Here is a 17,555-nt window from a genome sequence, read left to right as displayed (position 1 = left end):
GGGCGCCCTGGAAATGCCGCACTGTGAGGACAGCCGCCGGGGAGGCTCTTGGCGCTGGAGGGCCGAACTCCCACAATGCACCTTGTATCAACACGGCACTGGTGGCGGCTGCGAGGAGGGGCTGCGGCGCCCACCGGTCCGGCACGCAGCGCGAGGGTTATCGGGCGGGGCCCGGGTGTTGAGGGGCGACTGGCAGCCATGGCGGAGTCGGCGCCTACTCGGGTAAGGGTGCTCCCGGCACCGGTCGCCGGCGCCTTCGGGATGGCGGAGCTCCTGGCCGGGGCGGGGCTTCGAAGCTCGCACCCCTGTGGGGCTGGGGGTCCCGGGGCTCCCCGGGCTCCCCGGGCTGTTTCTAGCGAATACCGGCCTCCTCCCACGACCCCCGGTCACTGCTTTCCCCCTCTCCGGCTCCTTCCCCGTGGGGCCGGAGCCCCAGCGCCACATACCGTTGCGGAGAAACTTCTCCGAGGCTTGTTTTGGGTTTTGGGGGTTTGGGGGGGTTTTGCTTTTTGTTTTTTTGAGAGCGCGCGCGCGAGAGCACGCGCACGAGCTGGGGGAGGGGCAGGGGGACAGATTTTTCTTTTTTTTCTTCTGAGAGAGAGAAGAGCGAGCCGGGGCGGGGGGAGGGGCAGAGGGAGAGGTTTTTTTTTTAAGAGAGAGCGCAATAGGGGGGAGGGGAGAGAGATACGTAACATGTTATATTTATATTTTATATATGTATATTTTTTAAGAGAACAGGAGCGGTGGGGAAGAAGGGGAGGGAATTTTTTTAAGAGCTCGCGGTGGGGGAGGTGTAGGGGTAGAAGGAGAGGGAGAATCTTTTCTTTTTTGAGTGAGAGGGGGGTGGGGAGGAGGGGGTTGGAGGGTGGGGAGGAGCGGGGTGGGGGGTGGGGAGGAACGGGATTTTGGGGAGAGAGAAAATCTTAAGCAGGCTCCATTACCATCAGGGAGCCAGAAGCTGGGCTCCACCTCATGACCCTGAGATCATGACCAGAGCCGAAATCAAAAGTCAGTGAGTGGCTTAACAGACTGAGCCACCTAGCAGTTGGAAAATGTAAAGGATATACCACGTAAAAGGAAAATTATCCCAAATGTAAAGTCTGAAAATGTAAGAAAGTGTGATGACCCATGGAAACGGATAAATCTGAACGTGTATCAATTGACTGTAACGGGAATAATCTCTTGTGAGGTTAAAAACAAAGGCAAATTAAAATACATGGCAGCATTGGTGTAAAAGTTAGGAAGAGATCAGAATTCTTTTGTTTCAAGGTTGTTAGAAGTATGCTTCCTGTAATATCTTGGATACTTGCTAAAACATTAGAAATTGGCTGTAAAACTTACAAGTTAGAAGGGGAAATAGAGTAAGGAAAAAATCACCTAAAAGAAGGCAAGAAAGACAAGGCCAAAAAAGGGCAAAAATCAATAAAAATAGATCAACAATTACAATAAATGTAAATGGACTAAATGTTGAGTTAAAAGGCAAAGAGTTGTCACTATGTGGTTTTTAAGAAGTACAAGTAAAAGTCAAAGCTACAGAAATGGTTGAACATAAAAGAATATGAAAACATACCAGACGAATCAAAAAAATTGGTTTCTCTGTATTAATATTGCTAGAGATCAAGGCTACTACTACTTTTGTGATGGTGAGATTCATTTTATCAGCTTGATAAGACATTCTAGTATTTTGCATGTAATTATATAGCCTCAAAATATATAAAGCAGATTAACAGAACTACAAGGAAAACTGGCATGGTAGAAGACTGTAACAAAACCTTATTTTCTTTTAGGCAGAAAAAAAATTAAGGTGTGGTGTATCCAGTAGAACTTTCAGAGATTATGGAAATATTCTGCTTTTTACTGTTCAGTATAGTCACTAGAAATCTATGGCTATTAAGCACTTGAAATGTAGGTAGTGTGGCTGAGGAATTGAATTTTTAATTCAGTTTTAATTAATATGGGTGTGTTTCTAGTGGCTTTTGGACAACACAGGTAAGATTTTTTTTTGTCCATATATCTGTCAATACATAATATCAGTGTATAGGCGTATCTCAGGTTGATTGGGCTTTCTTTATTATACTTTGCAGATACTGTGTTTTCTTTCTTTCTTTTTTTTTTTACAAATTGAAAGTTTGTAGCAAGCCTGTGTCAAGTCTCAACTGCCATTTTTCCAACAGGTTGCTCATTTTGTGTTTCTGTCACAATTTGATAATTCTCACAGTATTTTAAACCTTTTCCTTATTATTATATTTGTTATGATGTTCTGTGACCAGTAATTATGCTTGCTAAAAACTCAGATGATGGTTAGCCTTTTTTTTTCTTTTTTGCAATAAAATATTTTTAAATTATGGTATGTACATTTTTTTAGATATAATGCTATTGTTCACTTAATAAACTACAATGTAGTGTAAATTTATATGCACTGGGAAACAAAAAATTAATTTTACGTGCTTTATTATGATACTTGCTTTATTGTGGTGTTCTGGAACCAAATTTGCAATATTTCTGAGGTATGCCTGTATAGAGAGATTAATGAATAAAAAGTGAAGAGAGCAAAAGAGCCCTTTTGGGGGCACCTGTGTGGCTGGGTGGGTTAAGCCTCTGCCTTTAGCTCAGGTCATGGTCTTAGGGTCCTGGGATTGAGGTCCCTGCTCAGCAAGGAGCCTGCTTCCCTGCTCTCTCTGTCTACTTGGGATATCTCTCTCTGTCAAATAAAATCTTTTAAAAAGGGGGGAGGGGCGCCTGCGTGGCTCAGTGGGTTAAAGCCTCTGCCTTCGGCTTGGGTCATGATCCCAGGGTCCTGGGATCAAGCCCCACGTGGGTGGGGGTGGGGGGTGGGGCTCTGCTCAGCAGGGAGCCTGCTTCCTCTCCTCTCTCTGCCTGCCTCTCTGCCTACTTGTAATCTCTGTCTGTCAAATAAATAAATAAAATCTTAAAAAAAAAAAGAGCCCTTTTAGAAATGAAAGTGTGTTCTGGCAGCTGACTGTAGTCTGGGACCTTAGGTTGGGCTGTTGAACAGAATATCTCCATATGCTTTCTCCATGTGGCTTAGGATTTTTCAGGTGTTTTCCAGAGCCTGCCTGCCTGTGATTTGTTCCACTTGACATGGAGTGGAGCAGAGACAAACTGTTCTTCACAAACCCTTCTTGAATTGCAGATTCATGAGCAAAGTAGATGTTGTCTTAAGCCATTAAACACTGGGATTGTTTGTTGTGTGGTAATCAGTGGAATATGTTAAAATATTGAAAGATACTAAAAATACCTTAAAAGAGGAGTGGATGTGGACTCAAAAAACTGTGAGGACTAAAAAAACTGTGTATGGATACATTTATCTATGGATGTGATGTAAACAGAGTTTCTAAAGATACTTTTATGAGACTTTTTAAAAGATACTAGTTTGAGAGAGACTGCACAGACTATGTTTTGAGCTGGTGAGAGGGGCAGAGGGAGAGGAAAAAGCAGGCTCCGCTCTGAGCAGGGAGCCTGATGGAGGGCTCGATCCTAGGATCCTGGGATCATGATCTGAGCCAAAGGCAGACGCTTAACAACTGAGCCACCCAGGTGCCCCTCAATAATGATTTTTTAAAAACCTATGATTGTTAAAACTATAATATTGGTAAGGCAATAAAAAAAATACTCTATAGAACAAGACTAGACGTGCCAGAGACAGATTGCTATGTATGAAAGCTTGTTTCATGACAGAGATCATATTACAAATCTTTGGGTAAATTGATGGATTTTTCATCATATATTAGATCTGTTGATTTTCCATGTGAAAATTGAGCCCTGCACCACACAGAAATACCAGTTCTAGTTGAGTTACTCAAATGTGAAAACAAAACTATGCAGTGTTTAGAAGACAATATTCTGGATTACCGATATTTTTCTCACCTGAAACAGAAGTTCAAACCTTAAAGGAATTGATCAAACTCAACTACATTAATTTTTTAATTAAAAAATAAAGTGAATTTTTGTTCTTTTTATTTTTTAAAGATTTTTAAAAATTTATTCATTTGACGGAGAGAGAGATAGCCAGCCAGTGAGCGAGCAAATGCCCGTGCACACAGGCAGGGGGAGCGGTGGGGAGAGGGCTCCACTGAGCAAGGAGCCCCATGCAGGGCTCAATCCCAGGACCCTGGGACCCTGACCTGAGCCGACCAAGCTGCTCAGGCGCCCCAGTGAAGTGAATTTTTAAAATGAGGCACAAATAAAGAGGAGGTGTTTGCAGCACATACAGTATGGATGAAGAATGGTATCCAGAGTTACTAGAGAAATTCTGAGATAGAGAGGAAGAAAGGGACCCCAAACGATGAACAGATAAAAGACTTGAGCAGGTAGTTCACTGAAAGGTATTTGAATGGCCAATAAATATTTAGAAGATCCTTATCCTTGTTAGTAATCAAAGAACGAGTAGATGGAAATCATGATGACATTTCAGACCTCCTTGGAGGGACAAAATTTTAGTCTGACAGTTGCAAGTGTTGACATAGTTGGGAAACATCCAGAATACTTAATACTTCTGACAGGAATGAAATTTGTACAACCACTTTAGAAAATATTTGGCATTATTTACTGAAGTTCAAGTTGTATGTATACCCTATTAGCCATCATTTCCTTCCTAGGACTATACCCTCAGGAGACTTGCCCATACGTACTAGCAGCTGTGCACAGTCCTGTTCGTTGTAGCACTACTTGTAATGACAAAGATGGGGGCGAATAAATAATGGACTGGAAAAGGAGGTTGTGGTATTGTCACAGCAGAATGTTTTGCAGAAGTGAAAATTAATTATGGCTCTCTGCAACAGCAGGGTATTCTCAGGTGTTGTGGAATAAGGACTCATTCATGTAAGATCCTAACACTGGCAAAACTAAACATGTTTTGGGGAAAAAGCATTTGGTGAGAATATGAAAAAGGCAATTTCTAGTGAAAAACCAAATTCAGGGTCGTAGTTACGTAGGGAGTCATACAGAGGACTTCAGAAGCACTATTTGATAATGGAGTGGTAGCTGATGGAGATTTGTCACCATTCCCTTCCGTATCTTACGTATTATAGAAGGTGTTTTTTTACTATTCAGTATTAAAAAGTCATAGTATCTCAGAGTTGGAAGTGACCTTAGATATTGTCTAGTTTACTTTCGATGCCACTTTAGAATGTTACTTATTTTATATTTTACTCCAGCAGATTGAAGGTGTCTTAGCAACAGGGACCGTGTCTTATACTTACTGGTGAAGGTTTCAGACTGTAGTGGCCGGCCCATTGTATTAGACTTGATCTGATAGTATGATAGGAGATCCAACAGAACTGCCCCAGAAACTCCAGAAGGGTGGGGGATGTAATGTACTTTTTGTATTTCTCACTGCAGTCAGGGATACTCTTGCATGTGGAATTTATGTAAAAAGAAAAATTATTTAAAAATACATGTTTATTGGGGAAGTCAAACAAGCAGTAGTTTCCAAGGAATGATGAAAATCTCTCCCTCTCATTTCCCTGAGTTGTAAGTCCTGTTACCGGTTCAGTTTTACGAATCTATTCACAGACTTTCTGTGGGCTGAAACACACAAACACTCATGTATTTTCTCTTCTTTCAGAAGGTGGAATTGTAATAAATGTATTTCCTTAAAAGTTGAATTTTTAACCAGCATGGTATGATGAAAACTCTTCCAAACCATAATACAAGTCATTATTTTTAAAGGTAGTATAGTGTCATTTTTGGTTGTGCCATAATTTATTTAACCATTCCTTTATGAATAAACCTGGAGATTATTTCCAAGCTTTGACTTTTCCAAAGAACATTACCAGTAATCGTCTTATTTTTTAATTTTGGATGTCAGTAAAAAATGACTTTTGTTTTATAAAATAGATTCCTGGAAGTGAGATTGCTAGGTGAAAAGGTTTTTAGTGACTTTTATGAGATTGTCTTCCATAAAGTTTGTAGTATTTTTCATTCCTTCCGGGAATGTTAATAAAAGTGCCAGTTTTGGGGCACCTGGGTGGCTCAGTGGGCTAAAACCTCTGCCTTCGGCTCAGGTTGTGATCCCAGGGTCCTGGAATCGAGCCCCTCTGCCTGCCTCTCTGCCTCCTTGTGATCTCTGTCTGTCAAATAAATAAAATCTTAAAAAAAAAAAAATGCCAGTTTTATATCCTACTCATCTCTGTAGTTCCTTATCCCTCTTTCAAGTGGGGCAGCCTGGTAGGTGAAAAGCGGTTTTCCGTGATTGTATTTGTGCTCCCAACTGCTTCTTGGACTGCCTGCATTTCTGTTCTCATAATTGCTTACGGTTTGCAGGTTTATTTGGGGTAATTTTTTTCTTTCCATTTTATACTTTGTTTATAAATATCCTCTCCCTATTTGTTTTTTTTACACTTTGTTTATGGCATCTTTCCTGGCAGCTAACATTTTCTTCTATCTTGATACTAAACCGTGCTTACTGAGATAATTCACCTACAGCAGCATTCACTCATTCACGCGGTTGAGGTAGTTTTGATAAATGTGTGCCATGATCAGACTACCAAAATACAGAATATTTCCATCATCCCAGAAAGATTTCCTTTGCATTCAGTCTTCCCCCACCCGCAGCTCCTGGCAAACACTGATCTGGTTTGGTTTTTTGTTTTTTAAGATGTTATGTATTTGAGAGAGAAAGGGAGCACACAGACAGGTAGAGGCAGAGGCAGACTCCTAGCGGAGCAGGGAGCCAGACATGGGGCTCGATTCCAGGACCTTGGGATCATGACTTCAGCTGAAGGCAGACTCTTAACTATCTGAGCTACCCAGGTGCCCCCACTAATCTGTTTTCTGTCCATATAGTTTTGCCTTTCCTGAGTGTCATGCAAATGGAATAGAGTAGGCTGCATTTTGTGTCTGGCTTCTTTCACATAGCATAATTTGGGGATCGATACTGTTAGGTGTATCAGTAATTTGTTCCCTTTTTATTGCTAATGTAACATGCTTAACACATTAATTATTACTATGTTAATAATGTAACAGTATTTTATTGTATGGTGTATTAATACCCTTAAGGCTGCTATAATAAAGTATTGCAAATTGAAGGGCTTACACACCGGAAGTGTACTGTCCTTTAGTTCTAGAGGCTGAAAGTCTGAAGTCGCATGTCCACAGACTTGATGCCTTCTGAGGGCCACAACGGAGAATGTCTTTCAGGCTTCTCTCATAGCTCCTGATGGCCCCACGCATTTTCTTGGCTTGTGGCAGCAGAATTCCGACCTCTGCCTCTGTTGTCACGTAGCTGTCTTTTCCCTGTGTGTCTTCATATAGTCTGCACTAAGTGCACATCTGTCTCTGTCCAGATCTCTCCCCTATTTTATTTTATTTTTTAAGAGATTTTATTTATTCACTTGGCGAGAGAGTGCACAAGTACGGGAGGCAGCAGGCAGAGGGAGAGGGAGAAGCAGGCTCCCCGCTTAGCAGGACCCTGGGATCATGACCTGAGTTGAAGGCAGCAGATTAACTGACCGAGCCGTGCAAGCACCAGGTGCCCCTCTCGCCTATTTTATAAGGACACCAAATCGTGTTTGATTAGAGCCCATCTGACGACCTCATTGAGCTTGATTACCTCTGTAAAGATTCTTCTCCAGATAAGATCACATTCTGAGGTCCTAAGGGTTGAGACTTCAACATATCTTGGGAAAAGAAAATTCAACCTGTAACATATGGATGGACTGTGGTTTGTTTATTGAATCACCAGTCAGTGGACATTTGAATTGTTTCCATCTCAATAGGTAGTTCAAAACAGAAGCAGCAGCCTGATTTCACACCTCTTTTCTGCTTTTGCTTAGTGCTCAGATCCTGACCACCTTCCTGTGCGAAGCAAGCAACAAAATGCTGAGCCACAGAAAGGCAGGAGGCAGCTCCGAAGAGCTATAGATGAGCAACTGAAAGTGAAAAGCAGAACATGGGATAAAAGGAGCCTGTCCAGCAGTCTGACGTTCTGTCTTGTTTCGTTTGTAGTTACTGACAGAGAGAGACACAGAGAGGGAGCACAAGCAGTGAGAGCGGGAAAGGGATGATCTTTTACATTAAACTTTTTTTTTTTTTTAAGATTTTTTATTTATTTGACAGAGAGAGGTCACAAGTAGGCAGAGAGGCAGGCAGAGAGAGAGGAAGGGAAGCAGGCCCCCTGCTGAGCAGAGAGCCCCATGCGGGACTCGATCCCAGGACCCTGAGATCATGACCTGAGCCGAGGGCAGCGGCCCAACCCACTGAGCCACCCAGGTGCCCCTACATTAAACTTTTATTTAAATCCTTCTTAGGAGGGTCAGTTAAGCTTTAAACCCACATGTTTGGGAATGAACTGAGTTGAGTCACTGGATTAGGTCATGGCCAAGCTTACATGTTCATTTATATGCCACTTGGGTTCATTTTGTCCCGTTTCTCCAGACACTAAGTCCCGGCCCCAGCACTTCTTTCAAAACTGGTTCCTCTTAGTGTCAGTTATTTAATTTTTTTTAAATTAACATATGATGTATTTTGTGCCCCAGGGGTACAGGTCCGTGAATCGTCAGGCTTACACACTTCACGGCACTCACCATAGCCCATGCCGTCCCCAGTGTCCATCACCCAACTTAGTGTCTGTTCTTGTGCATAGAGAAGCAGCTTTGAAGAAAGTGTATGCCGAATAAAATCGTGACGCTCTGGGGGTTAGGACTGAAGTGAACGTGCTGTGGTACTTCAGGGTCAGAGGAAACTGAGGAGACCCCGCCCCCCCGTGTTAGCTTTAGTAATGTTGAACTTCAGCTGTAGTGATTTTCCTCCTCAGGGCTGGATCATAAAAAATGAGCCATGTAAGGAAAATGTCAGCAGGCTTCATCAACTCATATCCGTAAATATTTACGAAGGATTTAGTTGGGGATGCCTGAGTGGCTCATTGGTTAGGCATCTGGCTTTCGCTCAGGTCATGATTCTGGGGTCCTGGGATCCAGCCGCGAATTGGATTCCTTGCTCAGTGGGGAACCTGCTTCTCCCTCTGCCTGCCTTACCCCTGCTTATGGCTTGCTGTCTTGTTCATCCTCTCTGACAAAAAAATAAAATCTGAAAAAAAAAATTAGTTGGTGTTCTACTAGCTGCTTGGGTGCAAAGGTAAATGAGTTGAGCTTTATTGGTCTTGCTAAGTAATTGTGTCTTGGTCGTCTTAGAGACTGTGCCGGGTGTGAAGGGCGGGTAATAAGACATGTACAGTATTATTTCACCTTCGGAAAACCAGTTAAAAGATTTTAAAAAAAGATCAAAATTGGAACAGGTTATTTCTGAATGGTTGTATTTTACATAACTTTTCTTTGTACTTTTCAGTGTTATAATGTACATGTATGTATAATCTACAGTAACAGAGTATAAAAGAGCATACTTTTGGGGCACCTGGGTGGCTCAGTCATTGAGCTACCTTTGGCTCAGGTCATGATCCCAGGGTCCTGGGATTGAGCCCCAGGTCGGGCTCTCTGCTCTGCGAGAAGCCTGCTTCTCTCTCTCCTGCTCGCCTTGCTTGTGTTCCTGCTCTATCTCTCTCTGTCAAATAAAGTCTTTAAAAAAAAAAAAAAGGTAGAAACTAAGTAGCTGTAATACTCTTGGACCCAGTGGACCCATTGTTTTCTTTACTTGATGTTTGGAAGTGACACTGACTGGCCCTGTGTCCTTCATTCAGCACAGGAGGAAACGCCGCTCCACACCTTTGACCTCTTCCACACCTGCCCCACAAGCGACAGAGAAAAGCTCTTACTTGCAGACCACAGAGCTCTCTCTCTGGACTGTGGTGGCTGCCATTCAGGCTGTGGAGAAGAAGGTGGAGTCCCAGGCCGCCCGGCTACAGAGCCTGGAGGGGCGGACGGGGACGGCCGAGAAGAAGCTGGCGGACTGCGAGAAGACAGCCGTGGAGTTCGGGAACCAGCTGGAGGGCAAGTGGGCCGTGCTGGGGACCCTGCTGCAGGAGTACGGGCTGCTGCAGAGGCGGCTGGAGAACATGGAGAACCTGCTGAGGAGCAGCAACTTCTGGGTCCTGAGGCTGCCCCCGGGCAGCAATGGAGAGGTTCCCAAGGTAGACCCCTTGGGAATTAAGAGTTAGCCTAGGGCGCCTGGGTGGCTCAGTTGTTAAGCGTCTGCCTTCGGCTCAGGTCATGATCCCAGGGTCCTGGGATTGAGACCCACATTTGGGCTCCCTGCTTGTGTACCCTCTCTCACTGTGTCTCTCTCTCTCTGTCAAATAAGTAAATAAAATCTTTTTTTAAAAGCCCGAATGGGGAGCCCTACCCTTTGTTATTTAAGATTCAAGTTGCTGGCTTTGCTTTCGTGGCTATGACAGGAGGCACTCATGCTACGATATTTGTAATTTCAGGTGTCCAGGTCACTTGAAAACGATGGAGTCTGTTTCTCAGAGCAGGAGTGGGAAAATCTGGAGGACTGGCAGAAGGAGCTCTACAGGAACGTGATGAAGAGCAACTACGAGACTCTCGTCTCCCTGAGTAGGTAGCACGTTCGTCCCGAGAATTCTCGTGCAGACGTCTGCACATCCCTGGCCCAGTAGCGTGTGACTCACACTACCCCCGTGACTAGTTGGCTTTGGCTCCTCTCTTGGTCTGGAGGGAGATGGGTAGGGGGATAGGTAAGTGGTGATGCGCATTAAGGAGGGCACGTGAGATGAGCCCTGGGTGTCTCATGCAAGTGATAAATCACTAAATTCTATTCCTGAAAACAATATTACGGTATATGTTAACTAACCAGAATTTAAATTTTTTTTTTTTAAAGATTTTATTTATTTATTTGACAGATCACAAGTAGGCAGAGAGGCAGGCAGAGAGAGAGTGGAGGAAGCAGGTTCCCTGCTGAGCAGAGAGCCCAGTGCGGGGCTCGATCCCAGGACCCTGGGATCATGACCTGAGCTGAAGGCAGAGGCTTTAACCCACTGAGCCACCCAGGTGCCCCCTAACTAAAATTTAAATAAAAATTTGAAAAGTAAGAAAAAAGAAATGGGAGTCTTTAGGTCCTCAGTTCATGAAGACTTGGAAAGGTCTTAGTGTTGTGCATTTTGTGTTTCTCTATAGACACATAGTTCATTATAATATTTATTAAAAGATATCATCATTATAGTGTAATGTGTATTGTAGTGATATGTGAGCAGGGTTCTTCATGTGGTTTTTAATACTTAAAACTGTTTGACAAGAAATCCTTTTGTTACCTGAGGTGAGGCAGGCAGTACAGGTTAGCCAAAACATTTTTCTTGGCCTTGGGTGGAATTACATTTAGTCCTTGTGAGCTCCGTTTTTGTTTTTTATTTTTTTATTTTACTTTTTGTGTGTGTTAATTAGAAGGGCTGGTTAATAGATACACATCTTTGGGGCGCCTGGGTGGCTAGGTTGGTTAAGCAGCTGCCTTTGGCTCAGATCGTGATCCTGGAGTCCCTGGATCAAGTCCCATAGCAGGCTCCCTGCTCGGTGGGGGGTCTGCTTCTCCCTCTGCCCTTTCCCCTCTCGTGCTCTCTCTCTCAAATAAGTAAAATCTCTTAAAAATAGATACACATCTTTATAAAATATTAGTTTTTAGTAAGTAGATTTTGGTAGACAGAGTTGTTTTTTTTTTTAAGATTTTGTTTATTTATTGGAGAGAGCGAGCGTGGGGAAGAAGAGAGAGAGGGATAAGCAGACTGCGCAGAGCCTGATGTGGGGCTCGACCCCACAATCCTGAGACCATGATCTGAGCCAAAACCAAGAGTGGACACTCAGCTGACTGAGCCACCCAAGCACCTCCAACAAAATCTTTTAAAACTGAGCTCCATGGAGGCCAGTGTGACTGCAGCAGAGAGGGAGGGAGCAGAAGGGGCGGAGGAGAGTGTGTGCCCTGGGCCGAGTTCTGTGCTCTGCTCCTGGCCGTTTCCTTGCTGTCCCAGCTGCGGATGATGGTGCTCACCTCAGCTGGCAGCGTGTCAGCATGGACGAAATTAAATACGCTGAAAGGAAGCAGCCCTTGAGACCGTGTGCACGTGAGGGCAGGGTGGTCGGGGAAGGGGAGTGGGCTGGGAAGCCTGACTGCCGGAAACGCAGTGGCTAAGGAAGGACCGTTGGAGGCAGCTGACTGAATAGATTTCTCAAATCGGCTCGAATTTTCCAGTCGTCTCAAGCTGCCACTGGTGGGGAAGTGGGAAGAACAGTAGCCTTTTAATCTTTGGAACTTTTAATATCAACCCCTGACATTGGTCAGCTTGTTCATCGGCACCTGCGCAGTGCACGGTGAGCTTGTACCGTCTGCTGGCCTCACACTGTGCCTGTTCTAAACCAGAGGTCCTTGGCCAGCCAGAAGAAGAAGCGGAATTGGGTGCAGGGATGCTGGGTGACTTGGAGGAGGAAGGCCCTGGTGATGTCCACCCAGGTGAGTGGATCCAGAATATTCCATCCCTCCACTCCCTGCGGCCTATAGTGAGCTTTCCCACTGCTAAACAACTGAACGCTGGTTATCAGCAGCCTATCTGGCATTACTTATTTTAGATTTCTTTATGAGTTTCATGAGTTCACCTAATATCTCTGTGTCTGCGTTTCTTACCACTGGGGAGTCCTTACGTGTTGTGACGGATCTTGCTTCACATCTGCGCTACCGGACAGAGCAGAGCAGTAGCTCAAGCGAACACCCGCTGGAGACTGAGGATAGGGTTGGTCAGATCGTAGGAGCAAAGCTTGGGGTGAGAGGCAGGCAGAGCATTTATAAGCCAGGTATGGGGGAGGGGGACATGTGCAGGAGGACTGGGGCTGGATGCGTGAATATTTAAACTTTAGGTGTAAGGGTGGTTGGGTTTGTTTTTTATTTTAATTGTTCACGTTTATTATTTTAAACTGTTAAATTAGTATAGTTATAGTATATTTTGCCATGTTTTTACAGGAATTGAATACAGATTTATGGACAAGCTTAGAGAACTGTTATTTATAACATTGTCCTAAAAAAAAATGGATTTAGTTTTTCCAGTCTTAGAACCAACCCAGTCTCCTTCTCCAAATTGTCCTAATGCCCATATCGTGGGGTGCTTTGATAAGAGCTCTTGTAAAATTCACAGATGTTTGTTTAGCTCTAAAGAAACCGAAAGTGCTAGAATGTGATCTTTTTTGTTGGTCTTCTTTCTCTTGGCAGCAGAAGGGGTTATGATCAAGCAGGAGATCCAGTACGCTCAGGAAGGCTCTGCGGATCTTCCTGGAGAGTTCTCGGGCATTGCTGAAGAGCAGGCTTTCCTGAGCCCAGCGCATACTGAACTCTGGGGTGGTCAGGGTGGTTCTGTCCTCTTGGATTCAGGGCCCAGGGACACTAATCTGGAGGATCCCATTGAGGGAAGTAGAGACCCTAGCGGTGGCAGAACTCTGAGCTGCCCCCCGAAGCTGAAGCCCAGTAGGCAGGTGCAGCTGGGTCAGGAATGCGGGCAGGGCCTAAAGCTGAAAAGGGACGCTTCTGGCCCCTATGAATGCTCCGAGTGCGAGGTCAGCTTCCACTATGAGCAGCAGCTCGCTACGCACCTGCAGACCCACTCAGGGTGGGGCCCTTACACAGCCTCAGAGCCCGAGGAGAGCCGTAGACCCAGGCCGCAGCTGAAGCCCCAGTCCAAGAGGGCGAGGCTGCACCAGTGCGACGTGTGCCTGAGGAGCTTCAGCTGCAGGGTGAGCCTCGTGACCCACCAGCGCTGCCACCTGCAGGAGGGGCCCAGTGCTGGCCGCCGTGTCCAGGAGAGGTTCTCACCCAACAGCCTGGTGGCCCTGCCTGGTCACATCCCTTGGAGGAAAAGCCGGAGTTCCCTCATCTGTGGTTACTGTGGCAAGAGCTTCAGCCATCCGTCGGATTTGGTGCGGCACCAGCGCATCCACACGGGCGAACGGCCCTACAGCTGCTCCGAGTGCGAGAAGAGCTTTGTCCAGAAGCAGCACCTTCTGCAGCACCAGAAGATCCACCAGCGGGAGCGGGGCGGGCTGGCCCTGGAGCCCGGAAGGCCCAATGGCCTGCTTTAAGGGTGCCAGCCCCTTGTCCATCCGGGTGGGGGGGGCAGGAGGGGCTGGCATTGGTCCCCCCCCGAAGAGACACTTTGCACAGTCAGGGACTGACTGCTTCCTGAAGAGAGTTGTTTTGATTTGCCTTCCCTTGGCCAAGTACCAGGCCAAGCCCAGAGGCTGTCCTGGCACCTGTGGAAGAGGAGTCTGGGGCTGCTCCTCTCCCTGCTGTGGAGCTTGTTGTCTCTGGCACCTGCAGGTCTCTGGTTTTCCCGTCGGGGCTGCTGTCTGTGGGCCGCGGGTGGCTCTCTGACCCTGCGGCCACCGGTGGCTGGTTCCCGGTCCTGTGCCAGCATTTCAGGTCTTCCCAGAGGTCGGGTCGGCCAGTGGAGCGAGCAGGTGTGCGGAGGAGTTGTGGGACACACGCCCCTCTCTTTCCTCTTTCGTAGTCTCTTTGTTAAAAACATGTAGAAGAAATAATTTAAATGACTGCTTACCTTGTTCTGAGGCAACTTTTTTGGAATTAGATTTTAGTTGATTTAAAAAAATACAGTCTGACACTTGTTTTTTTAAATTTCCAGCATCGTAGAAGTCGTTCCTAACATGGGGACTGGCCCTGCCCTCTACGAGGGATTTGTTTATGGGGCTCTTTTAGCCCATCCACACTTAGGTCAGAGATCGGGGCAGAGTGCTGAGCTCCTTCTTGTGGGGGTCCTTGCTCACGTGGGTGACCGAATCCAGAGGAGCGAGAGGAGGAGCGTGGGGAGACCTCACCGCCCCTGCTGAGAAGGAAGAGCCCGGGGACGCAGCTGAGAGCGCGCTGCTGCTGCTGCTGCTCGGGAGGCCAGGTTTCTCACCAGAACCTTCCTCTTCCGTCATAGTCCTCGATGGGTCCTGCCGCCGCCCAGGGCAGAAGACTGTTTGTTACTTACGGTTGTCTGACTTGTTCCCGTGGGTGTTGGAGTTTGTTCTTATTACACCAGTTGTTTCTCGGAGTTGTGTAGATCACACATTTTCCAAATTAGTTCTGGGGTTGACTGTTCCAAAGGTGGTGGAGAAAGTGCACAAAAATGCTTGTTTCTCAGGAGTGTTGAATGCCTGCCCCGCTGTTGTTTGGGGAGATGGGAGTGGGCTCCTGGGTCCTATGTGAATGTCCCCTTTGATTTATAGTTGCTTAGAATAAAACTTGGCTATTAGCAAAAAAAAAAAGCTCACGTTGGATATTTTTCTCCCTTTGTTAGGAATACCAGGGTGGAGGAGGTGACTCGTGGGGACCAGTGACAGAGGCCTGAGGTCCCAGCCTGACGTGCACTGTTACTTAAATGTAGAACAGATGAGCAGAGGGCATGTATGGGAGTAGTCCTGGGACCCTGTGTATGGTGGTCGAGGGCTGCCGGCGGTCTGGCTGTTGGTTGTTGGAGATGGTGGGAAGATGGGGCGGATGAGCTACTGTGGGAGCACCGGGGACTCCTGAGTAGCCCTTAAGGATAATTGGCTTAGAGAAACATAACAGTGCCGAGTAGGAGAATGGAAGCAATTGATTGAGATCTATGTCAGTACTGTATATGTACAGTAAAAAAATCATATACACAAAACATTGGGCAAGAACACGTAGAAACCCAAAGTTACACCTTGAAGGCCTTACAGTTGCTTGTGGGAGCAAGTGGGAGCAAGGGAGTGGGATATGGGAATAAAAAGGAATAAATAGATAAAAATAAACTTGGGTCGCTGTAACGAATGGGATGGTCTTGGTGGAGCAACTGAACGTGGAGGGAAGTCTTGGGCGGGCGCCGCACTCAGCTGAAGTATCAGCTGCACCAGATGTGGGAAACCCTAAGGAGCTACTCTCCTGAATTCCTTCTGTGGTCTCCTACCCTCAAGCTTTCGCCTCCTAGATTCCCCTATTCCCCATCCTTGATTAGTTTTACGTCCCAATAGAGTGGTGTGTGTGCGTGTGTGTGTGTGTCTGTGTGTCTGTGTGTTTAGAGAGCATAAGTGGGGCGAGGACCCAAGGAAGAGGGAGAAGGACTCCAGCAGACCCCGGGCCCAGCATGGAGCCCACCCCCGGGCTCCTCTCATCATGAGCCAAAACCAAGCACCGGATGCCCCCCCGACTGAGCCCCACAGGCGCCCCCGCCCCCACCCCCCAGTTGAGTGTTTTAGTGCGCCCCGTCTGTCTTGCATTGTGGGGAGAGAAAGTTACAGGGTAGGATTCTGGTTCTCTGGCGCTGTTGTGTTCCTTGAGGCAGGAGGATAATTGCACGAGGCAGGTGGGCAGTAATAACAGCTGGTACTGAGCACTGTGCAAGGGATTCTTTTTATTTTTATTTATTGATTGATTTTTAAAAGATTTTATTGGGGTGTCTGGGTGGCTCAGTGGTTAAAGCCTCTGCCTTCGGCTCAGGTCGTGATCCCAGGGTCCTGGGATCGAGTCCCACATCATGCTCTCTGCTTGGTGGGGAACCTGCTTCCCTTCCTCTCTCTGCCTGCCTCTCTGCTTACTTGTGATTTGTCAAATAAATAAATAAATAAAAACAACTCAGAACGCTTAGAAAAAAAGATTTTATTTATTTTTTTGACAGAGATCACAAGTAGGCAGAGAGGCAGGGGGTCGGGGGGCGGAAAGCAGGCTCCCTGCTGAGCTGAGAGTCCGATGTGGGACTCGATCCCAGGACCCTGAGATCATGACCTGAGCCAAAGGCAGAGGCTTCAACCCACTGAACCACCCAGGCACCCCACTAGGGATTCTTTTCAAAATGAACTTAGTTCTCATACAGCCCTATGTGGTGGATATGATTATTCTGTCTCACACATGAAATGTGCGAAGCATTCTGAGAAGTGAAGTAGGAGGCGGAGGCAGCTGCGAACCCAGGCTGTCTTGCTTCAGATCCCGCACACTCAGCCATGGGCGCTGTTGCTTCTGCTTGACCGAAATCAGGCACTTTGGGTCCGGCTGGATTGTGAGTCCTTGTTTCAGAGTGTGGACCCTGCGCCAGCAGCATTGGCATATCTTGGGAGCCTGGTGGAAATGCAGACTCAGACCCACTGAATCTGAAGAGTTTTTAAAAGATTTTACTTTTATTTTTAATGTTATTTTATTTTTTTAAAGATTTTATTTATTTATTTGACAGAGATCACCAGTAGGCAGAGAGGCAGGCAGAGAGAGGAAGAGAAGCAGGCTCCTTGCCAAGCAGAGAGCCTGATATGGGGCTCAATCCCAGGACCCCAGGATCCTGACCTGAGCCGAAAGCAGAGGCTTTAACCCACTGAGCCACCCAGGAGCCCCTAAAGATTTTATTTGAGAGCATGTACGAGTGAGAGAGAGGAGCAGGGGAAGGGGCAGAGGAAGAAGCAGACTCCCCTCCCCGCTCAAGCAAGGAGCCCAATGTGCAGCTCAATCCCAGGACCCTGGGACCATGACCTGAGCCAAAGGCAGACGCTTAACCACCTGAGCCACCCAGGTGCCCCAGAATCTGGAGATTTTAACCAGATCTCCAAGTCAATCTCTGTACACAGAAATACCGTCTTGAGAGAGAACAAAATATCAACTTCTCCTCCCTGCTTCAATTGTCTATCAAAAGTCAGCTCTGGGGG

General features: G+C 46.3%; 1 protein-coding gene across 2 annotated transcripts; it reads left to right on the top strand.

Annotated features, from left to right (window-relative positions):
• The first annotated feature begins 47 nt into the window (after positions 1-47).
• Positions 48-15,170, top strand: ZNF212 (zinc finger protein 212). 2 transcript variants are annotated; one of them, XM_032304846.1, is made up of 5 exons: positions 48-222; positions 9,656-10,045; positions 10,343-10,469; positions 12,280-12,369; positions 13,123-15,170. In XM_032304846.1, the coding sequence occupies exons 1-5, from the start codon at positions 76-78 to the stop codon at positions 13,980-13,982; spliced, it is 1,614 nt and encodes a 537-aa protein (XP_032160737.1). In that variant the 5' UTR covers positions 48-75; the 3' UTR covers positions 13,983-15,170. The 2 variants fall into 2 exon arrangements, with proteins under 2 accessions (XP_032160737.1, XP_032160736.1); XM_032304845.1 differs by having other exon boundaries at positions 13,120-15,170.
• Positions 15,171-17,555: the final 2,385 nt, after the last annotated feature.

This window comes from Mustela erminea, chromosome 11 (assembly GCF_009829155.1).
Source record: "Mustela erminea isolate mMusErm1 chromosome 11, mMusErm1.Pri, whole genome shotgun sequence".
Taxonomy (NCBI): domain Eukaryota; kingdom Metazoa; phylum Chordata; class Mammalia; order Carnivora; family Mustelidae; genus Mustela; species Mustela erminea.
Note: the sequence above shows the minus strand (reverse complement) of the source record. Positions and strands in the feature narration are given on the sequence as shown.

What these genes read in the sequence shown, in the direction of transcription:
- ZNF212 (XM_032304845.1), top strand. Translation starts at nt 76, where the DNA reads ATGCACCTTGTATCAACACGGCACTGGTGGCGGCTGCGAGGAGGGGCT. An exon ending in GCAATGGAGAGGTTCCCAAG is followed by an intron (nt 10,046 to 10,342) that starts GTAGACCCCTTG and finishes TTGTAATTTCAG; the next exon opens with GTGTCCAGGTCACTTGAAAA. An exon ending in CGAGACTCTCGTCTCCCTGA is followed by an intron (nt 10,470 to 12,279) that starts GTAGGTAGCACG and finishes GTTCTAAACCAG; the next exon opens with AGGTCCTTGGCCAGCCAGAA.